Genomic DNA, 24,878 nt, shown 5'->3' with positions numbered 1-24,878 from the left:
GCAATATATATATATACATATATATGAATAAATATGTATAACTATTATATATAGATTTATATATATAGATATATAAACAAAAATGTTAATGTATAAAAAAAAATTTAAAAAATGTTTTAAGTATTATATATACACAAAAATATTCATATATAAACAAAAGTATTAACATAATATATAAATATATATGTATACAATAATGTCGTAATAATTGTTCCATTTAGTATTGTTGGGAAAATATATATTTAAAAAAAGAAAGGGACACATTTGATGACAATATGCAAAAAAACTTTATCATACACAACTAAGTTAAACATAGTTGTGTCATAAATCATAAGATTATAAAGTTTATGTTTTGTTAATTTAACGGTTTCATTTTTTACGTCTTTATTTATTGATATTACATATATTGGACCTGTTGAGTACCAGACTTTATATTTCTGTCATGCAATAAGAATTTATTAGTGTGAAATAAATACATATGAATAAATATAACAGATACAGTGGCAAATTAATGATACTTAAAAATGTATAAAAGTGAAAAACATGCGCGTGAAAGTGAGAATCAGAGACAGGTGCTAAATAATATGCATGAAATATAATAAAGTAAATCACTAGGGTGGACTAAAGTAGTGAGAATACGAACTTTAATAAAGATGAAATACATTTCGATGTTTAGTGCAGATGTTGTTGAAATGGGGTGGACAAAATAATAGAAACATCTGTGAAATATCACACTCACCAAACCACAACATCCTGTCAGGCTGAGAACATTCATGTTCAGGGGCAAATAATAACAATAATATGAATGCAGGGGCAGAACACGCCACTGAGGGCCTCACGTCACCTTCAGCGCCATCTTCTCCGCCACCCCGGGGGGGAAGCCCATCTTGTCGTCGGGGCCCGACAGCAGGCGGTAGAAGTCCGTCTTGCGGTACAGGAACCCGAAGTAGACCTGCAGGAAGTCCTTGATGTTCCCGGCGTGCTGCAGGATCCCGAGCAGCGCGTGGTCGTACGTCTCCGTCATCTGCATCGCGGCTGTCGCTGTGTGTCGTTTTGTTGTCGTTTGATCCAATACAGCCAAAGCGACTCAATAAATATAAGTTTAGATTCAAGTGGAACTCGCCCGGGGAACGTTGTGCGTGTTTATCCTTACGGAACAATAACACTTCCGGTTCAGCCCTTTCAAAATAAGTACAACCGAAAGAAATCGAAACAATTAACTTTTAACATAAAAACAACAACAAAACATTGTTATTATGATAGTAAATGTACTATGTGAACGTTAACATCCTAAAATAACTATCACAATATAAGCTATCTGTTCTCCGGACGATTTACTCTTTCTACATCCGGTCGGTACAGCGCAACAGTCATCCGGTGGAAACAGACACGCAGCTGTCGGATAAACAGTTCCTGTGTTCCCGCTCAGCTCGCGGGAGAAACAACACAGTTCCTATTGAAACACACATTAAAATAAATTAGTCGCGGCAGTTTTAATTAAACGTTAAAACTACAACGAGGTAAAAACAACTGCAGAGTGAAAACAGTGAAAGCTGCGCGCCCACCATCCTAACACTCAAACCAACATGGCGGCGTCCTTGAGCAGCGCAGCGAGCGCGAGTCTGCTGGTCGGTAACTAATATTTAAACCTTCACAATATTCACATTTACTCGTTTTGACATCGGAGCAGAACTTTGTGCTGTAGTTTATTCTGCTGTTCCGTCTGACAGCGTTAAGGAACACCGCGTCATGTGTACCACGTCAACGTTTGATACCTCTGAGTTTAACACGCCAATATATATATATATATATATATATATATACATATATATGCATATATATATATATACATGTGTTTAATAATAATAATATATATATATAGCTTATCAGGTAATGTTCGCTATTTCCTCCTCTGGACTCATTTGGGCCTTTGTAAAAACCTCCAGTTCTCATAACTCGTCTCAGTGATCTGTTGGTTCTGATGTTCTGTTGGTTTTGATGGTTCTGATGTTCTGTTGGTTTTGATGGTTCTGATGTTCTGTTGGTTCTGATGGTTCTGTTGGTTCCTCCTCAGAGGACGGCCCTCCGGTCCGGTTCGCTGTGCGGCTCCTCTGGCAGCAGAGCGCTCCACCTGTCTGCAGCGCGCTGCAAGGTAAACATCAGAGGAAGACTCGGGACGGGTTCTCAGCGAAGAACGTCCTCACTGACGTGTTGCTCCTTCCTTCCCTCCCTCCCTCATTCCCTCCTTCCCTCCCTTCCCTCCCTCCTTCCTTCCTCTTCCAGAATCAAGCCGCTCGCGCCCGCGTGGGCAAAGGAGACCGACCGCTGACGTACGAGCAGGCGCTGCCGCCGCATCAGATCGGCCACCGCAAAGGATGGCTGTCCCTCCACCCGAGTGAGTGGAGGACGCCGTGTGCAATGTGACTCATTAGATGCAATGTGACTCATTAGAGATGCAATGTGACTCATTAGAGATGCAATGTGACACATTAGAGATGCAATGTGACTCATTAGAGATGCAATGTGACTCATTAGAGATGCAATGTGACTCATTAGAGATGCAATGTGACACATTAGAGATGCAATGTAACTCATTAGAGATGCAATGTGACTCATTAGAGATGCAATGTGACTCATTAGAGATGCAATGTGACACATTAGAGATGCAATGTGACTCATTAGAGATGCAATGTGACTCATTAGAGATGCAATGTGACTCATTAGAGATGCAATGTGACACATTAGAGATGCAATGTAACTCATTAGAGATGCAATGTGACTCATTAGAGATGCAATGTGACACATTAGAGATGCAATGTAACTCATTAGAGATGCAATGTGACTCATTAGAGATGCAATGTGACACATTAGATGCAATGTGACTCATTAGAGATGCAATGTGACACATTAGAGATGCAATGTGACTCATTAGATGCAATGTGACTCATTAGAGATGCAATGTGACTCATTAGAGATGCAATGTGACACATTAGAGATGCAATGTGACTCATTAGAGATGCAATGTGACACAGATGCAATGTGACTCATTAGAGATGCAATGTGACTCATTAGATGCAATGTGACTCATTAGAGATGCAATGTGACACATTAGAGATGCAATGTGACTCATTAGATGCAATGTGACTCATTAGAGATGCAATGTGACTCATTAGAGATGCAATGTGACTCATTAGATGCAATGTGACTCATTAGAGATGCAATGTGACTCATTAGAGATGCAATGTGACTCATTAGATGCAATGTGACTCATTAGAGATGCAATGTGACTCATTAGAGATGCAATGTGACTCATTAGATGCAATGTGACTCATTAGAGATGCAATGTGACTCATTAGAGATGCAATGTGACACATTAGAGATGCAATGTGACACATTAGAGATGCAATGTGACTCATTAGAGATGCAATGTGACTCATTAGATGCAATGTGACTCATTAGAGATGCAATGTGACTCATTAGAGATGCAATGTGACTCATTAGAGATGCAATGTGACACATTAGAGATGCAATGTGACTCATTAGAGATGCAATGTGACACATTAGAGATGCAATGTAACTCATTAGAGATGCAATGTGACTCATTAGAGATGCAATGTGACTCATTAGAGATGCAATGTGACTCATTAGAGATGCAATGTGACTCATTAGAGATGCAATGTGACTCATTAGAGATGCAATGTGACTCATTAGAGATGCAATGTGACACATTAGAGATGCAATGTGACTCATTAGAGATGCAATGTGACTCATTAGAGATGCAATGTGACACATTAGAGATGCAATGTGACTCATTAGAGATGCAATGTGACTCATTAGATGCAATGTGACTCATTAGATGCAATGTGACTCATTAGAGATGCAATGTGACTCATTAGAGATGCAATGTGACTCATTAGAGATGCAATGTGACACATTAGAGATGCAATGTGACTCATTAGAGATGCAATGTGACTCATTAGATGCAATGTGACTCATTAGAGATGCAATGTGACTCATTAGAGATGCAATGTGACACATTAGAGATGCAATGTGACACATTAGAGATGCAATGTAACTCATTAGAGATGCAATGTGACTCATTAGAGATGCAATGTGACTCATTAGATGCAATGTGACTCATTAGAGATGCAATGTGACTCATTAGAGATGCAATGTGACTCATTAGAGATGCAATGTGACACATTAGAGATGCAATGTGACACATTAGAGATGCAATGTGACTCATTAGAGATGCAATGTGACTCATTAGAGATGCAATGTGACACATTATAGATGCAATGTGACTCATTAGAGATGCAATGTGACTCATTAGAGATGCAATGTGACTCATTAGAGATGCAATGTGACTCATTAGAGATGCAATGTGACTCATTAGAGATGCAATGTGACTCATTAGAGATGCAATGTGACTCATTAGAGATGCAATGTGACTCATTAGATACAATGTGACTCATTAGAGATGCAATGGGACTCATTAGATACAATGTGACTCATTAGAGATGCAATGTGACTCATTAGAGATGCAATGTGACACATTAGAGATGCAATGTGACTCATTAGATGCAATGTGACTCATTAGAGATGCAATGTGACACATTAGAGATGCAATGTGACTCATTAGAGATGCAATGTGACACATTAGAGATGCAATGTGACTCATTAGAGATGCAATGTGACACATTAGAGATACAATGTGACACATTAGAGATGCAATGTGACTCATTAGAGATGCAATGTGACTCATTAGAGATGCAATGTGACACATTAGAGATGCAATGTGACTCATTAGAGATGCAATGTGACTCATTAGAGATGCAATGTGACTCATTAGAGATGCAATGTGACACATTAGAGATGCAATGTGACTCAGAGATGCAATGTGACATTAGAGATGCAATGTGACTCATTAGATACAATGTGACTCATTAGATACAATGTGACACATTAGAGATGCAATGTGACTCATTAGAGATGCAATGTGACTCATTAGAGATGATGCAATGTGACTCATTAGAGATGCAATGTGACACATTAGAGATACAATGTGACTCATTAGATGCAATGTGACTCATTAGAGATGCAATGTGACTCATTAGAAATGCAATGTGACACATTAGTGTCTCATTAGTGACACATTAGTGACGCAATGTGACACATTAGATGCAATGTGACTCATTAGATGCAATGTGACACATTAGATGCAATGTGTCTCATTAGTGACACATTAGTGATGCAATGTGACACATTGATACATAGTGTCTCATTAGTGACACATTAGAGATGCAATGTGACTCATTAGATGCAATGTGACACATTAGTGATGCAATGTGACACATTGATACATAGTGTCTCATTAGTGACACATTAGTGATGCAATGTGACACATTGATACATAGTGTCTCATTAGTGATGCAGTGTCTCCTCTCCTTCCTGTTACTGCCCCTTTAAAGCCACTGACCAGGTGTGCGTCTCCCTGCAGGTAACCTGCGTGGCGAGGAGGGCGCGGCCGACCGCACCGTGGAGGACGTGTTCGTGCGGCGCTTCCTGTTTGGGACGTTTCACGGTTGCCTGGCCAACGAGGTCGTGATCAAGCGCCGTGGCAACGTGCTCGTGGTGTGCGCCCTCATGCTGCAGCGGATGCCGCCGCCCAAGTTCTACTTCCTCATTGGCTACTCGGAGGCGCTGCTGGCACACCTGTACAAGTGCCCCGTGAAGCTGGAGGTGCAGACGCTGCAGGACAAAACCGTGTACAAGTACCTCTGAGGACTCGCGATGACGTCATCCTTCAGCCGCTGTGAATAAAACTGAAGATGACGCATGAGTTTAATGAACTGTGTGTACTTATACACCGCAGCTCCAGATGATATTTACATTTGGAAATGTAACAATATAACATCTTGTAGCACAACACAATTAAACATATTTATACACTAAAGCCACTGATTGGGTCCTTGTTTGATTCATTACAGAAACCTAAAATAATTAACAGTTCCACATAATCATGAGAAGTAATTACCAGTTGAACCAGATTTATTTCCAAGTATAATCGCCAAACTCAATGGATACTTCTAATTGACCACTAGGGGCACCAGTGTAGCTAAACAGATTTTACAATAAATTAATGAGCTGGTAATAATAATTTATTTTTTATAGCGCTTCTCAAGTCACCCGAAGTCGCTTTACAGAGTCCAGTAGTCACACACACACACAGTCATCCCGGTGGTGGTGGAGCTACATCAGGAGCCACAGCTGCCCTGACGGCCCCTCCCCCAATCAGCACCTACAGCCCCTACACCAATCAGCGCCTCCGGCCCCTCCACCAATCAGCGCCTCCTGCCCCTCCCCCACCACCAACATTCATTCACATCCATACGAACCGGGGTGAGGCTGCGGTGCATGTCTTTATGATGGTGGGGGAAACCGGAGGACCCGGAGGAAACCCACACAGACACAAGGAGAACATGAGGAGAACACGAGGAGAACACGAGGAGAACATGCTCCACACAGAAAGGACCTGGAACGACGGATTGGAACCCAGGGCCTTCTTGCTGTGAGGCGACCGTGCTGCCCGTAGTAAAACCTGTCGAAGTGTCAAAGGTCACGATCAACAGACTGGAATAAACCGATAAAACATTCACATTCTCACGTTTTCTCCACTAAAGATGCAAAGCAGTAAGGCAGATATGAAATGTGAAACGATATCTAGTTGTATATTTTTTACATATTTAAAAAAAATTATATATTTTTAATATATTTTAAAAAATGTATAATTAAAGAAATACATTTTTTACAATATATTTTTAAAATCCTTTATAGACTTTTCTTTTTAAAAATATATATTTAAAAAAAACAGATTTTTTTTTATATAGATACAAAAAAAATTAAATATATAAATTACAGATTTTTATATTTACAATTTTTTTTTAAATTGATATATAAAAGAAAAAATTGTACATTCAAAAAAATATTAGATATCATAATATATTTATGGAAAAAAAATTATATATATTTTAAAGTTTTTTTATATATATAAAGACGTAAAATATACAAATATAAATTGATACATCCTCAGAACAAGTTATAGTTCTTGACCAATACACATTACCCCTTCAAATGATTTTTACAACTAGATTATAGTGTTTAATAACTTATTTCACCTTTAAACACTAAATATTACTGTATTTCTCCAAGACTTCATAGAAAAATCCACACGAGTGCATTTAAAAGGTTTTTAATTTATTACCTTTTCTCAAAGTGCAAATACACGTTCACATTTAAAGCTCGGGATCCTCGTCGCTGCAACAGAAACTAAACGAGGAGCACAAACACGTCACAAAGTATGACGTCACCGTCCGCCACTTCATTAAAGGCTCTTTGTATAAACGTTGGAGTTATTACTCGTGTGAAATATTAAACATTAGATTAAAAAATGCCTTTAAATCCTGAGGCACAAAATCAGAGACGACGTTCAAGAAAAGACTGAAACGTCTCAACTTCCTTCATTAGGAGTTCTGAGGAAATTAAAAGCTCGAAACCGAGGACGCAGGTCTGAGGAAAGGTGGCGACCGCCAGGTTAGCATAGCTTAGCATAAAGACTGCAAGTGGGAAGAAACTGCTAGCTTATTTCTTCCTAAAAGGTTAATAAATGTTTAATTTATACGAAGATCAGGTCAAAAGGACGCCATATTTATTGTGCTACGCTAACTAGCAGCTAGTCTCAGGAACAGACAGTGAAACTAATGTTACGTTAAGAAGCGTATTTCCCAGAATCTCAAACTATTATAAACCTTCGGTTGTGAATGAGTGAAGTTAAATGTTCAGATGTCATTTTGACATGTGACAAGAAGAATTAGAAGTTTAGGCTTCAGCTCACGAGCAGAAAGACTGAGCGGTAGATCTGCGTCAAGAGGAGTTTATATGAAATATAATAAACTTTTAGAGATATTTGTGCACAGCTTGGTAGAAAAATAATCTATTATTTTCACAACATAAAGGGAAAGGTTTGAGGTTTTGGGAAATATACTTATCTGGTGAGGGGGCGTGTCTTAAAACATATAAAAGTACAAGGACGATTACCCATAAACACCTCCTGGTACCACCGCACACAGCCAGGCTAGCTGTTCCCCCTCACAGCCTTTATGCTAAGCTTACCATATTTAATAAAATCGTACACATTATAAATCTCCTCGTCCAGCAGGACGCAGAGAAAAATATATCAAACGCGTCTTTCACATGAAGCGGCTCCTCGACGCTCGTGTCCCCGTAAACCACCAACGTCAGATTCTTGAGGACCCCGAAACCGAATCCGTCCGCCGGTCACATTTGTTAAACCGTCTTCACGAGGCGGCGAGGTCGCGGCGGCTAGTCGCCGAGCCGGCAGCCGGCGCCCTGACAGGACTGCAGCTTGATGAGCCGCTGGTTCATGGCCTGCAGCACGGCCGGGTCCACCCGCTTCACGATGTTCTCCAGCTGGTGGGGGTCCGACGTCAGGTTGTACACCTCCACGAACGACTGGGCACAAAGGGGAGGAGCAAGGGAGTGATACCACACGGTGGAGGTACAAAGAGCAATGCATCATATTCAATGAGAAACCACAAAATATCTGGAGAGACGAGACGAACTGTCGTACAAGTACACGATGTACCTCTGAGATGTAGTACAGTCAAAAGTACTGGAGAATAAAAGTACACATTCAAGGTACTCGAGTACTTTCGTACCTCGCTGTCGGCGAACTCGCAGTACCGGAGGTCGAGCTGCGGCTGGAGCGTCCGGACGCAGGCGTACGTGTTGTTGAAGGAGTCCTCACACACGCAGTCCGGGAAGCAATGCTGAACAACAACAACAACAACAGAGGGAAGTCAGAGTTAGTGGCGGCTGGTTGTCATATATAAAGATTATTTGCAGGTTAAATCTCGACCGGTGAAATATACTTTTTTTTATAGCACTATATATACAAATATATATTATATTACAAAAATTGAAACATGTACAATATGAATATATAAAAATAGAAGAAAATGCAATATACAAATTTAAAAAATAAATACAATAAAAATAGAATATGAAAAATGATTATATATATATATATAGTAATTAATATTAGATGAACAAAAGAAACGTAGCGATAGTTGAGTGAAGCCGCTCTTCAAAGATAAACGGGTGAAAATATTAAAAATATTACGTAACCTGACATTTACTCCGAGTCTAAAATACGTCCACAGCAGTACTTTACTTTGTGTACTCTAGTGTCGGAATACTCTGTAGAAGCACCTCATATAGCGCTACTGTCCCTTTAAGAAACAGACGGTTCTCCGACGTCCTCCGAGCTCTTTAGTCACATGGTGAGTCACATGTCACACACCTGTACTGTGTTGTGTACCTGTACTGTGTGTTGTGTACCTGTACTGTGTTGTGTACCTGTACTGTGTGTTGTGTACCTGTACTGTGTGTTATGTACCTGTCCTGTGTGTTGTGTACCTGTACTGTGTGTTGTGTACCTGTACTGTGTGTTATGTACCTGTACTGTGTGTTATGTACCTGTCCTGTGTGTTGTGTACCTGTACTGTGTGTTGTGTACCTGTACTGTGTGTTATGTACCTGTCCTGTGTGTTGTGTACCTGTCCTGTGTGTTGTGTACCTGTACTGTGTGTTATGTACCTGTCCTGTGTGTTGTGTACCTGTACTGTGTGTTGTGTACCTGTACTGTGTGTTATGTACCTGTCCTGTGTGTTGTGTACCTGTCCTGTGTGTTGTGTACCTGTACTGTGTGTTGTGTACCTGTCCTGTGTGTTATGTACCTGTACTGTGTGTTGTGTACCTGTACTGTGTGTTATGTACCTGTCCTGTATGTTGTGTACCTGTCCTGTATGTTGTGTACCTGTACTGTATGTTGTGTACCTGTACTGTATGTTGTGTACCTGTCCTGTATGTTGTGTACCTGTACTGTGTGTTGTGTACCTGTACTGTGTGTTGTGTACCTGTCCTGTGTGTTGTGTACCTGTCCTGTATGTTGTGTACCTGTACTGTGTGTTGTGTACCTGTCCTGTGTGTTATGTACCTGTCCTGTGTGTTATGTACCTGTCCTGTGTGTTATGTACCTGTCCTGTGTGTTATGTACCTGTCCTGTGTGTTATGTACCTGTCCTGTGTGTTGTGTACCTGTACTGTGTGTTATGTACCTGTCCTGTATGTTGTGTACCTGTCCTGTGTGTTATGTACCTGTCCTGTGTGTTGTGTACCTGTCCTGTGTGTTGTGTACCTGTACTGTGTGTTATGTACCTGTCCTGTGTGTTATGTACCTGTCCTGTGTGTTGTGTACCTGTACTGTGTGTTGTGTACCTGTACTGTGTGTTATGTACCTGTCCTGTATGTTGTGTACCTGTCCTGTGTGTTATGTACCTGTACTGTGTGTTATGTACCTGTCCTGTGTGTTATGTACCTGTCCTGTATGTTGTGTACCTGTACTGTGTGTTATGTACCTGTCCTGTGTGTTGTGTACCTGTACTGTGTGTTGTGTACCTGTACTGTGTGTTGTGTACCTGTCCTGTGTGTTGTGTACCTGTCCTGTGTGTTGTGTACCTGTACTGTGTGTTGTGTACCTGTACTGTGTGTTGTGTACCTGTCCTGTATGTTGTGTACCTGTCCTGTGTGTTATGTACCTGTACTGTATGTTGTGTACCTGTCCTGTGTGTTGTGTACCTGTCCTGTGTGTTATGTACCTGTCCTGTGTGTTATGTACCTGTCCTGTGTGTTGTGTACCTGTACTGTGTGTTATGTACCTGTCCTGTGTGTTATGTACCTGTCCTGTGTGTTATGTACCTGTCCTGTGTGTTGTGTACCTGTACTGTGTGTTATGTACCTGTCCTGTGTGTTATGTACCTGTCCTGTGTGTTATGTACCTGTCCTGTGTGTTATGTACCTGTCCTGTGTGTTATGTACCTGTCCTGTGTGTTATGTACCTGTCCTGTGTGTTATGTACCTGTCCTGTGTGTTGTCCATCCCGTAGTTTTCCTCTGCAGGTGGAGTCTCACCTGAAGGAGCAGCTCTCCTCCTCTTCTCTGAACAATGTGAAGAGGACTAAACTCACTGAGGTCGTGTGAAGCTTCCTCCTCCATGAAAGAATATAATAAACTGGACTTCTTACACACGCACACGTGTGTGTGTGTGTGTGCTTTCGTACACGTTCCCCTGACGTACACCTGAATGAACACAGGTACTCACAGACAGTCCGGGGCCCAGTTTGGGACACGAGGGGTCGGGGGTTTGCTGCCCCTCCCCTTTGTACTCCACCAGGAAGAAGGGCAGAGAAGGAGCCTGGTGAGGAAGAAGAGCGGTGAGGAAGAAATATAGACAGTTAATTAAATGCCCTACCAGAGAGAAGAGCATTCTGGACCACTGCTACACAACAATCAGCAGGGCCTATCACGCCGTCCCTCGAGCTGCACTGGGAAACTCTGACCACGTCATGGTTCATCTGATTCCCTCATACAGGCAGAGACTAAAGCTCTGCAAACCTGTGGTGAGGAAGTTCAAGAAGTGGACCAGTGAGGCTCTGGAGGATCTACGGGCGTGCTTTGACTGTACTGACTGGGATGTCTTCAGGACTGCTACCAACAGCCTGGATGAGTACACAGAGGCTGTAACTTCCTACATCAGCTTCTGTGAGGACAGCTGTATTCCATCCAGCTCCAGGGTGAGTTATAACAACGACAAACCCTGGTTCACAGCGGAGCTCAGGAAGCTAAGACTGCAGAAGGACCAGGCATTCAGGAGTGGGGACAAGGACCTGTACACAGAGTCCAAATACAGGTTTAGCAAGGCGGTGAGAGATGCTACACGACTGTACTCTGAGAAACTGCAACAGCAGCTCTCAGCAAACGACTCTGCTTCTGTCTGGAGAGGGCTCAGGCAGATCACCAACTACAAGCCCAAATCACCCCACTCCATGAACAATGTGCTTCTGGCAGACGAGCTAAATGAGTTCTACTGCCGCTTTGAAAGACAATGGAGCAGTCCTGAGACCATCCCCACAGCCCCACCAACAAGCCACAGACCATCAGCCCACCTCCCCAGCCCATCAGGGGCTCACACCTCTGGAGCACCCTCCATCAACTCAGCGACGCCTCGTCATCCTGGAGAGAGCAGTCAACAGGCTGTTTAAAAGCAGAACCCCGCAAAGCAGCGGGCCCGGACTCCGCCTCCCTCCACCCTGAAGCACTGTGCGGACCAGCTGTCTCCGTGTTCACCGACATCTTCAACACCTCCTGGAGACATGCCACGTTCCAGCCTGCTTCAAGGCCTCCACCATCATCCCGTCCCCAAAAACCCAAGATCACAGGACTCAATGACTACAGGCCCGTCGCCCTGACCTCTGTGGTCATGAAGTCCTTTGAACGCTTGGTCCTGTCACACCTCAAGACCATCACCGACCCACTCCTGGACCCCCGCAGTTCGCCTACAGAGCCAACAGGCCTGCAGCCGATGCAGTCAACATGGCCCTTCACTACATCCTCCAGCATCTGGACTCCCGAGGAACCTACGCCAGGATCCTGTTTGTGGACTTCAGCTCTGCCTTCAATTCCATCATCCCGTCCCTGTTGCAGGACAAGCTCTCCCAGCTGCACGTGCCCGACTCCACCTGCAGGTGGATCACAGACTTCCTGACCGACAGGAAGCAGCACGTGAGGCTGGGGAAACACGTCTCAGGCTCCCGGACCACCAGCACGGGTTCCCCCAAGGCTGTGTTCTCTCCTCTGCTGTTCTCCTGTACACCAACAGCTGCACCTCCAGTCACCAGTCCGTCAAGCTCCTAAAGTTCGCGGATGACACCACCCTCATTGGACTCATCTCTGGCGGGACGAGACCGCCTACAGGTGGGAGACTGACCACCTGGTGACCTGGTGCAGCCAGAACAACCTGGAGCTCAACGCTCTGAAGACAGTGGAGATGGTTGTGGATTTCAGGAGGAATGCAGCCCCACCCGCCCTCTCATCCTGTGTGACTCCCGACGCTGTGGAGTCCTACCGCTTCCTGGGCTCCATCATCTCCCAGGACCTCAAGTGGGAGCTGAACATCGGCTCCATCTCCAAGAAGGCCCAGCAGAGGATGTTCTTCCTGAGGCAGCTGAGGAAATTCAACCTGCCAGGGAAGATGATGGTACAGTTCTACACGGCCATCGTTGAGTCCATCATCTGCTCCTCCATCACCGCCTGGCACCCTGCAGCCACAGCCAAAGACAAGCGCAGGCTGCAGAGCATCATCCGCCGGCCGAGAGGGTTATCGGCTGCAATCTGCCTTCCTCCAGGTCCTGTTCACTTCCAGGTCACTGAAGCGGCCAGAAAGATTGTCGCCGACCCTCCCACCCTGGACACTCCTGTTCGAGTCCTCCTCGGGAGGAGGCTGCGTCCATCATGGCCACGACCTCCCGCCACACCAATAGCTTTTTCCGGCGGTCGGGCTCATCAATGGACCCCGGACTGACTGACTGTCACCCCAGGACTACCACCTCTTCTTCCACCTTCCTCTCTCCTTCTTCCCGCTCCTTCCTCTTCCTCCTCCTCCTCTTCCTCCCACTCCTCCTCCCTCCTTGCGTTGATTGTTGTTTGTCATGTCCAAATGTTGCACCTTCCACCAAAAAAAATTCCTCGTTTGTTTGTGAAAACATTCATTCTTTGGCAATAAACCTGTTTCTGATTCTGATTCTGATTCTGATTCTGAAACAGGTGTTCACACTGGGAGGATAAAAAAATACTTTTATACAATTGTTTTTCATACACACACACATATTATATATATATATTAGGGCTGTCAGCGTTAACGCGTTAATCTATGCGATTAATTTGGCCGCGTTAACGCACTAAAATATTTTAACGCAATTAACGCACATTTGTTTTAATTCTTTTATTTTTAAACCACGGCAGTACGGTTTGACACTGTTTCCGTTTTTAAAACAATCATTTCTCCGCGAAAATAAGGAGCAGAAATCAGTTAAACTCGTGGATGAATCAGTCGGGTTTCCTCCTGCTCCTCCTTCCTCCCGTCTCCCCCTCTGAGACACAGAGGAACGGAGGGCGACGTGTCGGGTGACGCGGCGCGGAAAGAACTCGTCACACGAAACCTTCAACGTGATTGGTCAATCCGTTTGTCTGTCAACATTTCGGGAAAAAAAACCCCAATGAACACTCAGTAAATCACAAAGGACCTCCCACCTCACAGGTTAGGCTCATTTAGCAGCCTGTCAGTCAGAGAACCAGAGGACACGGCGCGAGGACAATGAGCCTTATTTCAGAGCTGAGATTGTTCTGGAATGTTTGATGTAGAACACGTGGGGGTGTGTCACATGCAAAAGACTTTAAACGGTGAATTTAATTTATTTTGTAAAATGTATAAAATGAGCCCAGCCTCCAGAGGGTTAACGTGACATATGTGAATGTCAGTCAGTTACCAAGGCCACTGGTTCTGCTGTGTTCAGTGTTAAAGATGACAGGACCAATGGGGTCTCAATATACTTTTTTTTTACTAATCTGATGTTTCACTGAAGAAACAATTTATCATCCACGATATTAAATACCTCGCTGGCACTGTATATGTAGGAGCCTCTTTGAAAACACAGCTCTGTGTGAAGTTTTGTCTTTAAAAAGAAGGAAAACACTTTTAATCGCGATTAATTAATCGCAATTTCAAAATGTGCGATTAATTAGTTAATTTTTTTTAATCGATTGACAGCCCTAATATATATATATAGACACACACACACATATTATATATATACACACACACATATATATACTAGAGATGCACCGATCAGGTTTTTGGTGCCGATCCCCGATCACTGAAATCAGTATCTGCCGATCCGATAATAGTTTCAAGTTTTCAAGTTTCAAGTTTTTATTGTCACATCCCCTTTTATACAAGTATAATCGGTTCGTGAAATTCTTATGTGCAAAACACCCGACAGCAGTAGCAGACTAAAAAAAGAATAAGAATGAGAATAAACTATACAATATCCACACACAAAAAAGAAGAAAGTATTAACAATATATATATAAAACAGTGTAATAGAATATACATCATGACAATATATATATATAAAACAATGTAATAAAATATACACTTTTTTGAGACTATATATATATATATATGTATATACATACAATATATATATATAAACAATGTAATAAAATATACACCATGGCCATAGATATTCACAGAATATGTTCTGGTGTGTAGTGTTAATGAGGGTCTCAGTCCTTGTTCAGCAGCCTGATGGCCTGACTGAAGAAGCTGTCCCTCAGTCTGTTTGTGCGGCACTTGATACTGCGGTATCGCCTGCCTGACGGTAGAAGGGTGAACAGTTTGTGGCCGGGGTGGTTATTGTCTTTCATCATCCGTTTGGCCCTGGCCACGCACCGCTTGGTGTATATGTCCAGGATGGAGGGAAGCTCACCTCCAACGATGTACTGTGCCGACCGCACCACCCTCTGTAGTGCCCTACGCTCCAGGGCGGTGCAGTTCCCGTACCAGACGGTGATGCAACCTGTCAGAACACTCTCGATGGTGCTGGTGTAGAATGTTCTGAGGATGCGGGGCCATGTTGAATTTCCTCAGTCGCCTAAGGAAATACAGGCGTTGTTGGGCCCTTTTCACCACGTGAGTGGTGTGCGTGGTCCATGTGAGGTCCTCGGAGATGTGCACGCCGAGGAACTTGAAGCTGCTGATCCTCTCTACTGCAACTCCGTCTATGGAGATGGGGGTGTGCTCTCCTCTCCGCTTCCTGTAGTCCACGATCAGCTCCTTGGTCTTCTTGACGTTGAGGACGAGGCTGTTCTCCTGGCCCCACTGTACCAGTGATCCAACCTCCTCCCTGTAGGCTGTCTCGTCGTCGTCGGTGATCAGCCCCAACACTGTTGTGTCGTCAGCAAACTTGATGATGACGTTGGAGCTGTGCATGGCCGTGCAGTCGTGGGTGTACAGGAGAGGGCTCAACACGCATCCCTGAGGGGCTCCGTGTTGAGGGTCAGCGGCTCTGAGGTGGTACCGCCATCCTCACCACCTGGCGGCGGCCCGACAGGAAGTCCAGTATCCAGCTGCACATGGTAGAGTGCAGGCCTAGACCTCTGAGCTTGGTGTCGAGCTTGGCGGGAACAATAGTGTTGAACGCTGAGCTGTAGTCCACAACCAGCATTCGCACACAACAGTTCCTCCCCTCCAGGTGGGAAAGGGCGGTGTGAAGTGCCATGGCAATTGCGTCTGGATCTGTTTTGACGATATGCAAATTGCCATGGGTCCAGCGTGGCAGGCAACATGGAACAAATGAAGTCCTTGACCAACGTCTGCAAGCATTTACTGACAATCGAGGTGAGGGCTACGGGTCTCCAGTCATTCAGGCAGGTTACCTTGGGGTGTTTGGGGACAGGCACAATGGTGGACATCTTGAAGCTCTCAGGAACAACAGCCTGGGACAGGGAGAGGTTGAAGATGTCTGCGAAGACTCCTGCCAACTGGTCTGCACATGCTCTGAGGGCGCGCCCGGGATGTGGTCGGGACCTGCCGCCTTCCGGATGTCCACCCGGTTGAAGGCTCTGCGCACGCCGGCCTCTGAGATGATCAGCAGGCTGGTCTCCTCGCGCGGCGCTGCCTTCGGCGGGCTGCCGTTCACGTCGAACCGAGCAAAGAATGTATTTAGCTCGCCTGGGAGGGAGGTAGAGGAGTTCTCTTCACCGCTGGTTCTCCTCTGAAGTCCGTGATTGTCTGTAGCCCTTCCACACTCCTCTCATGTCATGGCTCCTGTGCTTTTCCTCCACCTTGTTCCTGAACTCCCGCTGGCAGAGCCGATGGTCTTACGGAGGTCGAAGCGGGCTCTTTGTATTCCGCCATATTCCCGGAGTCAAAGGCGGTGTTACGCGCGGAGTGCAGCGCGAACATCGCCATTTATCCACGGTTTCTGGTTGGGATAACCGAACCGACTTGGTAGGAACAACGTCATCTATGCATTTCTTGATGAACCCGGTGACTGAGGACGCGTACTCACTGACGTTGTTGTCCGACGCGACCCTGAACATATCCCAGTCCGCACGCTCAAATCAGTCCTGTAGCATAGACTCCGATTGGTCCGACCAGCGTTGCACTTCCTTCACAGCGATTGGTTGCTGCTTAAGCCTCTGCCTGTAGGCGGGAGTAGTTGGATGGAGCGGTGGTCCGATTTGCGAACGGTGGGCGGAGGAGGGCTTTGTATCCATCCCGGAAGGGAGTGTAGCAGTGGTCAAGAATCCGCCCCTCGTGTTGCTTTTATGTGTTGGTAGAACCGGGAGAACTTTCTTCAGGTTCGCTTTGTTGAAGTCCCCGCCACAATGAAAGCAGCCTCGGTGTGTTCCGTCTCCTGCTTGTTGATCGCTCTGTATAGTTCCTTCAGCGCTATGTCCGTGTTAGCTTGAGGCGGAATGTACACAGCAGTTACGGTGACTGCTGTAAACTCAATGTAGCCAGAATGGTCGACACATGAGCATTAGGTACTCCAGGTCCGGGGAACAGAACGACTTGAGAGTATGTACATGACTTTGGTTGCACCAAGATCTGTTTATCATGAGACATACCCCCCCTCCACGATCTTTACCAGAGAGAGTCTTTGTTCTGTCCGCGGTGGACGGAAAATCCTGCCGGCTCGATGGCTGAGTCGGCAACATCCTCCGACATCCATGTCTCCGTAAGGCAGATGATGCAGTTGTCCTTAGTTTCCCGGTGGAATTGAATACGAGCCTGTAGCTCGCATAGCTTATTGTCCAAAGACTGTACATTTGCCAGTAAAATGGTGGGTAGTGGGGTCGATTGGCTCGACGTCTCAGCCTAACCAGCACGCCAGCTCGCTTCCCCTCCGTCGGCGACGCTTATGCGTGAGATCGCGCCTAAAATGGACGGAGATAGTTCCGCTACTGTTCCTGGCGGGACGTCCGAGTAAGAGTTGAAAAACTCTGGTAGGCGGCGAGCAACTGCCGATCCAATCTCCAGAAGTGTGCATCTGTCGTACGTTAACCGGCTGCTAACGTTTTGTGCAAAAATAGTCGCAATAAGAAGAATAAATATAAAAAAACTGCTACAAAATCCGGGAGCTCGCAACACAGCGGCCATCACGTACGGCGCCATATTTCACGGTGTCGATTGAAGCATCTATTTATTGTGTAGCATTATTGCTATGAGGACTATGAGGAAATACATATATAAAGCAACTCAAACATTAAAGAAATGACAGATTTCTTTAAACATTTAGGACTTTTACTTTGACAAATTTCCTAATTGATACATTAAAATTGTTTGATTGCTATTGTAGGGGATTTCAGATATGTATGGAACACATCTGCATCATTCATTTCCTGGAACTCTTGGGGAAATCTATTTACAGGACTTTTCTTAACATACAAAAGTCTGACTTATTTTTATAAACTCTTCCTTGGTACAGTAAACATGTTTGAATGTTAGCATAATTTAAGCTAAATCTCAGAAAAGATCTATAAAGATACAAAATCAGTTCATTGTTTACTTGTATTTGTTAGTGTATGATTTGTCGACATCTTATTTAGCAAAACCGGATGTTGTCACTTAAATCCTTCCGCTAACTTGATCAAACCCCTCTTTGCTCCCGATGGAATGTGTTTAGCGTGAGCATCTCTAGGGGCAGACATGTGAGAGTCGGCTGAGTCGACCCAGAGATTCAACTCGGGGGACGGGGACGCCGCTCGGTGGTGAGGATCCCCTCTGACCTCTCACTCTGAGGCCCTCGCCGGGCGCATCGTCTCCGTTGCGCCGCGATTGAAACGTCTGATAGTTCACGCAGATGTTACGTCATCTGATCGGCCGTTTTGAGAACGCCGATCAAAACCGATAATGGGAATATCGGCCGATATGGATCGGCGCATCCCTAATTAAGTATATATATATTAGGGCTGTCAGCGTTAACGCGTTAATCTATGCGATTAATTTGGCCGCGTTAACGCACTAAAGTATTTTAACGCAATTAACTCAACTGTTTACTTCCGGTGTTCGTTGACGTTTTTACACTCAAACCGAGTGTCAAACCGCGGCAGTACGGTTTAACACTGTTTACGTTTTTAAAACAATTATTTCTCCGCGAAAATAAGGAGCAGAAATGAGTTTAAACTCGTGGATGAATCAGTCGGGTTTCCTCCTGCTCCTCCTTCCTCCTCCTTCCTGATACACAGAGGAACGGAGGGGCGACGTGTCGGGGGACGCGGCGCGGAAAGAACTCGTCACACGAAACCTTCACCGTGATTGGTCAATCCGTTTGTCTGTCAATATTTTGCAAAAAAAACAACCAATGAACACTCAGTAAATCACAAAGGACCTCCCACCTCACAGGTGAGGCTCATTAGCAGCCTGTCAGTCAGAACCAGAGAACACGGCACCAGGACAACTGAGCCTCATTGAATAGAGCTGAGATTGTTCTGGAATGTTTGATGTAGAACACGTGGGTATGTGTCATATGCAAACGCCTTTAAAAGGTGAATTTACATTTTTTAATAAAATGTATAAAATGCCCCCAGCCTCCAGAGGGTGAACAGGACATATGTGAATGTCAGTCAGTTACCAAGGCCTCTGGTTCTGCTGCTGTTCAATGTTAAAGATGGGGCGGCTTTAGCTCAGTGGGGTAAGAGGGCCGTCCTTCAACCGCAAGGTTGTGGGTTCGATCCCCGCTCTCCCCATTAGTTGCAAGTCGAAGTGTCCTTGAGCAAGGCACTGAACCCCCAGTTGCTTCCCGGGCGCTTCACCGCAGCCCACTGCTCCTTAATAACTAAGGATGGGTTAAATGCAGAGAACTAATTTCCCCTTGGGGATTAATAAAAGTGTATATTTATTTTATTTTATGACAGGACCAATGGGGTCTCAATATACTTCTTTTTTTTTACTAATCTGAAGAAACAATTTATCATCCACAATATTAAATACCTCGCTGGCACTTTATAGGTAGGAGCCTCTTTGAAAACACAGCTCCGTGTGAAGTTTGGTCTTTAAAAAGAATGAACTTTTAACTTTTAATTGCGATTAATGAATTTCAAAATGTGCGATTAATTAGTTACTTTTTTTTAATCGATTGACAGCCCTAATATATATATATATATATACACAGAATAGGTCTCAAAGTAAAACACAGCGGTGTTGTCTGACCATCAGAGGGAGGAAGGACTGTCCGTCCACGTCCACAGACGACAGGTTGACCCCAGAGATGTCCAGCAGGGTCGGGGCCAGATCGATGCTCAGCACCGGAGCCTGGAGGAGGAGGAGCAGGGAGGAAGAGGAAGAGTAGGGAGGAGGAGGAAGAAGAAGCGCAGGGAGGAAGAGTCAGCTGTGCGTGCGCCTGCATATCTGTGTGTGCGTGTGCACCTGCAGCGTCTGCTGGGCCTTGACTCCGGGGCCTCGGACCATCAGCGGGACTCTGATGTCGAACTCGTACAGCTGCCTGTTGTCGACGGGCAGCGAGAACTGACCTGAGAACAGCGACACAGCACGGTGAGGACGGGCGGGAAGCGCGTGGGCGGCGGCGGGACTCGAACCCGTGTGGTAGCCGTTGTCCGAGGTGTAGAAGACGTAGGTGTTGTCCAGCTCCTTGATGCTCTCCAGCTTCTGGACCAGAGACTCCACCATGTCGTCCACCGACAGCAGCGTCTGCCACCTGCAGGACACAAGGTCACATGACGGGGTCACATGACGGGGTCACATTGTTTGACTTTTTTTTTTTACTTACAATTTAAAAAATGTATAATTCCAATTTTGTGCATTTTATCATCTTATAGATGTATTTTATATAAATATATTTCTATTTAATAATCATGTTTCTAGACTTTTTGCACAACAAGATTTTTTAGTTCCGTGTTATAACGTAATAAAAACGCAAAAAAAATACGATGAAAGGTTTTAATCTGCTGCGTTACTTTGTGTTTGGATAAATTTACCATTTGAATTAATAGAACAACATTTTTTATAAAAACAGGTGAAATCCGACCTCAAACATGAACCTCAACCAGAGAGATGGACTATGAGCAGCTTCACCTCCTCCTGTACGCGTCGTCCAGGAAGTTGACGGAGCTCTCAGGCATCGGGTTCACGGGCTGACGGAGCAGCCAGTGCTTATCCTGGAGCACAGAGACAGGAAGTTATCATGTTGGAGGGTTGGTTCTGCTGCCCCCTGTGGACTAAAGTGGTAGTGGTGGTTCTGCTGCCCCCTGTGGACTAAAGTGGTAGTGGTGGTTCTGCTGCCCCCTGTGGACTAAAGTGGTAGTGTTGGTTCTGGTGCCCCCTGTGGGCCTAAGTGGGAGTGTTGGTTCTGGTTCCCCCTGTGGACTAAAGTGGGAGTGTTGGTTCTGGTTCCCCCTGTGGACTAAAGTGGTAGTGTTGGTTCTGGTTCCCCCTGTGGACTAAAGTGGTAGTGTTGGTTCTGGTGCCCCCTGTGGGCCTAAGTGGGAGTGTTGGTTCTGGCGCCCCCTGTGGGACTAAAGTGGTAGTGTTGGTTCTGGTGCCCCCTGTGGGCCTAAGTGGGAGTGTTGGTTCTGGTTCCCCCTGTGGACTAAAGTGGGAGTGTTGGTTCTGGTTCCCCCTGTGGACTAAAGTGGTAGTGTTGGTTCTGGTGCCCCCCTGTGGACTAAAGTGGTAGTGTTGGTTCTAGAACCCCCCTGTGGACTAAAGTGGTAGTGTTGGTTCTGCTGCCCCCTGTGGACTAAAGTGGTAGTGTTGGTTCTGGTGCCCCCTGTGGACTAAAGTGGTAGTGTTGGTTCTGGCGCCCCCTGTGGGACTAAAGTGGTAGTGTTGGTTCTGGTGCCCCCTGTGGACTAAAGTGGTAGTGTTGGTTCTGGCGCCCCCTGTGGACTAAAGTGGGAGTGTTGGTTCTGGTGTCCCCCTGTGGACTAAAGTGGTAGTGTTGGTTCTGGTGCCCCCTGTGGACTAAAGTGGTAGTGTTGGTTCTGGCGCCCCCTGTGGACTAAAGTGGTAGTGTTGGTTCTGGTGCCCCCTGTGGACTAAAGTGGTAGTGTTGGTTATGGTGCCCCCTGTGGACTAAAGTGGTAGTGTTGGTTCTGGTGCCCCCAGTGGACTAAAGTGGTAGTGTTGGTTCTGGTGCCCCCAGTGGACTAAAGTGCTAGTGGTGGTTCTGGTGCCCCCTGTGGACTAAAGTGGTAGTGTTGGTTCTGCTGCCCCCTGTGGACTAAAGTGGTAGTGTTGGTTCTACTGCCCCCTGTGGACTAAAGTGGTAGTGTTGGTTCTACTGCCCCCTGTGGACTAAAGTGGTAGTGTTGGTTCTGACGCCCCCTGTGGACTAAAGTGGAGCACATGGGGGTCGGGGCCTTCAGAGGGCCACCGGGGGAACACATGGGGGTCGGGGCCTTCAGAGGGCCACCGGGGGAACACATGGGGGTCGGGGCCTTCAGAGGGCCACCGGGGGAACACATGGGGGTCGAGGCCTTCAGAGGGCCACCGGGGGGAACACATGGGGTCGGGGCCTTCAGAGGGCCACCGGGGGAGCACATGGGGTCAGGGCCTTCAGAGGGCCACCGGGAACACATGGGGTCGGGGCCTTCAGAGGCCACCGGGGAACACATGGGGTCGGGGCCTTCAGAGGGCCACCGGGGTTAACACATGGGGGCGGGGCCTTCAGAGGGCCACCGGGGGAACACATGGGGTCGGGGCCTTCAGAGGGCCACCGGGGGAACACATGGGGGTCGAGGCCTTCAGAGGGCCACCGGGGGAACACATGGGGGTCGGGGCCTTCAGAGGGCCACCGGGGGAACACATGGGGGTCGGGGCCTTCAGAGGGCCACCGGGGGGAACACATGGGGTCGGGGCCTTCAGAGGGCCACCGGGGAACACATGGGGTCGGGCCTTCAGAGGGCCACCGGGGGGAACACATGGGGTCGGGGCCTTCAGAGGGCCACCGGGGGAACACATGGGGGTCGGGGCCTTCAGAGGGCCACCGGGGGAACACATGGGGGTCGGGGCCTTCAGAGGGCCACCGGGGGAACACATGGGGGTCGGGGCCCTTCAGAGGGCCACCGGGGGAACACATGGGGGTCGGGGCCCTTCAGAGGGCCACCGGGGGAACACATGGGGTCGTGAAATAATGTTTATTTAACTCCATTTATTTTGCACCTGCATGGTGCGTTTAAGCGCTGCTGTGTAAAAACAGGAACCAGCTTCACTTCACGTTACATACAAATGACACGTTAAACAGATAAGAGTTAACACTCACTCAGTGCGTTTACATGCAATCGAATTATTGGCTTAGTCGGACTGAAATCGAATTATCCGTTTCATGTAAACACCTTAGTCGGACTATGTGCGGTCCGACTTCGGTCCGATTAACACCCCTGGATAGCTCGGTCCGATCCAGTTGATAATTCGACTCTCGCGGCATGTAACTCTGAATTCGATTCGCAACTGGACTTTGCGTCTTTGCGTATGCTCGAGATCCCTCCGCCCTCCCCCTCCCTCCCATGTCGTGACCCGGAAGTCGAAAGAGACGATAAATTAAATTCTCCGTGTACCTTCGGCGACGGCGTCTTGTCTCCGTTATCAACTCAGCCAATAGCGCCATTTGCATTCGCTGTACTCCTATTAACACCATGGAAGAATAGTAGAGAGATGTAGCTTCACCTTGCTCTCTGTTCGCCATCTTTCTCGAAATGTTGTTGTTGGTGGTGGTGAAGAGGTCAAGCGGAAATGGCTGTATCACCACGAGTTGTAATGAAAACAGCGCCACCTATCGTATCGGATATGACATGCTTTCAAAGGCCAATGATTCTAATCACTCACTGCCATGTATATTGGGATAACAGCAGATCCCCCAAAAGATAGCATAGTCCGACTAAAGCGAGATTCGAATGATACCATCATGTAAACGCAAAAGTGTTTCAGGAGTAAATGAATCATCAAGCGACTCACGGCGTTCACGAACGTTGCTCCTGCGTCTCCGATCAGGGCTCTGGTCTTCTTCATGGGCGTCTGAAAGAGATCACATGACCTCTGACGTCACGACTCCGTTCCCCACAGCTGCGCGAGGAGGACGTGTTGCTGGAGTGCGCGTGCTGCAGGCGGGACAGCGAGCGAGAAGTTTGAGGAAGTGGAGATCGAGTCATGTGACCAGCGGAGGGGGCGGAGTCAGAGACGAGAACACGTTGTACAGCCAGTCCTCTACGATCCTGTACTGCTGGGAAGTACTGTGGAAGTACTGTGAAAAGTACTGGGAAGTACTGTGGAAGTACTGGGAAGTACTGGGGAAGTACTGGGACGTACTGGGACGTACTGTGGAAGTACTGGGAAGTACTGGGGAAGTACTGGGACGTACTGTGGAAGTACTGGGAAAAGTACTGGGGAAGTACTGTGGAAGTACTGGGAAGTACTGTGGAAAATACAATGTAAATACTGTGGGAAGTACTGTGGAAAGTACTGTGGATACTGAGTTACTGTGCACACAGTTATCCCCTTTAAAAACATGTTTAATTTACGAATTATAATTATTAAACTTATTTAAAAGTACACATTAAATAATATTCAAGCATTTATATATACAGTATATATACTATACAATATATATCTATACAATATATATACAATATAATATTCAACAATATATATACATATGTATAAATATAATATTCAGATACTATTATAAATATAATGTAAGACGATATGTCATATATCGCATTCATCTGGCATTCAACAATATATAATCATATAAATATAATATTCAACAATATATATATTATATTCATAAATATTGAGTGAAAAAAATCTTCTTTTTTTTTACCAAGCAATACTAATATTTTTTTTTAAATTCAGACTTTTACTTTTGACATAAATGTA

General features: G+C 45.7%; 3 protein-coding genes across 8 annotated transcripts in view; 1 reads left to right on the top strand and 2 right to left on the bottom strand.

Annotated features, from left to right (window-relative positions):
• Nucleotides 1-1,140, bottom strand: part of nudcd3 (NudC domain containing 3) — a 4,785-nt gene extending 3,645 nt beyond the window's left edge. Inside the window, exon 1 of one of the 2 annotated variants that reach the window (XM_056432339.1) lies at nt 845-1,140. In XM_056432339.1, the coding sequence (XP_056288314.1) occupies nt 845-1,030 (186 nt within the window). In that variant the 5' untranslated portion in view covers nt 1,031-1,140. The remainder of the gene's footprint in view (nt 1-844) is intronic. The other variant, XM_056432338.1, reaches the window with a different exon arrangement.
• A 327-nt stretch (nt 1,141-1,467) lies between these two features.
• On the top strand, nt 1,468-5,960 carry mrps24 (mitochondrial ribosomal protein S24). The gene is made up of 4 exons (XM_056432345.1): nt 1,468-1,628; nt 2,075-2,152; nt 2,284-2,395; nt 5,501-5,960. The coding sequence occupies exons 1-4, from the start codon at nt 1,587-1,589 to the stop codon at nt 5,782-5,784; spliced, it is 516 nt and encodes a 171-aa protein (XP_056288320.1). The 5' UTR covers nt 1,468-1,586; the 3' UTR covers nt 5,785-5,960.
• Nucleotides 5,961-7,236: 1,276 nt separating this feature from the next.
• LOC130205159 (N-acetylglucosamine-6-sulfatase-like) lies at nt 7,237-24,123 on the bottom strand. 5 transcript variants are annotated; one of them, XM_056432341.1, is made up of 8 exons: nt 23,958-24,123; nt 21,078-21,160; nt 20,582-20,700; nt 20,412-20,515; nt 20,196-20,297; nt 11,241-11,333; nt 8,739-8,849; nt 7,237-8,532 (listed from the first exon to the last, which is right to left on the bottom strand). In XM_056432341.1, the coding sequence occupies exons 1-8, from the start codon at nt 24,009-24,011 to the stop codon at nt 8,383-8,385; spliced, it is 816 nt and encodes a 271-aa protein (XP_056288316.1). In that variant the 5' UTR covers nt 24,012-24,123; the 3' UTR covers nt 7,237-8,382. The 5 variants fall into 5 exon arrangements, with proteins under 5 accessions (XP_056288316.1, XP_056288315.1, XP_056288317.1 ...); XM_056432340.1 differs by having other exon boundaries at nt 20,412-20,700; XM_056432342.1 differs by lacking the exon at nt 23,958-24,123 and adding an exon at nt 23,670-23,918 and having other exon boundaries at nt 20,412-20,700.
• Nucleotides 24,124-24,878: the final 755 nt, after the last annotated feature.

This window comes from Pseudoliparis swirei, chromosome 15 (genome assembly GCF_029220125.1).
Source record: "Pseudoliparis swirei isolate HS2019 ecotype Mariana Trench chromosome 15, NWPU_hadal_v1, whole genome shotgun sequence".
Lineage (NCBI taxonomy): Eukaryota > Metazoa > Chordata > Actinopteri > Perciformes > Liparidae > Pseudoliparis > Pseudoliparis swirei.
The sequence above is the reverse complement of the archived record's forward strand: the minus strand, read 5'-3'. Positions and strand labels throughout refer to the sequence as shown.

Excerpts from the sequence above, each read along its gene's own strand:
- mrps24 (XM_056432345.1), top strand. The coding sequence starts at position 1,587 with ATGGCGGCGTCCTTGAGCAGCGCAGCGAGCGCGAGTCTGCTG. Across the intron at positions 1,629-2,074 it reads CAGCGAGCGCGAGTCTGCTG|AGGACGGCCCTCCGGTCCGG; the intron begins GTCGGTAACTAA and ends GTTCCTCCTCAG. Across the intron at positions 2,396-5,500 it reads ATGGCTGTCCCTCCACCCGA|GTAACCTGCGTGGCGAGGAG; the intron begins GTGAGTGGAGGA and ends GTCTCCCTGCAG.
- LOC130205159 (XM_056432340.1), bottom strand. The coding sequence starts at position 24,011 with ATGAAGAAGACCAGAGCCCTGATCGGAGACGCAGGAGCAACGTTCGTG. Across the intron at positions 20,701-21,077 it reads GACGACGCGTACAGGAGGAG|GTGGCAGACGCTGCTGTCGG; the intron begins GTGAAGCTGCTC and ends TGTGTCCTGCAG. Across the intron at positions 8,850-11,240 it reads AACTGGGCCCCGGACTGTCT|CATTGCTTCCCGGACTGCGT; the intron begins GTGAGTACCTGT and ends GTTGTTGTTCAG.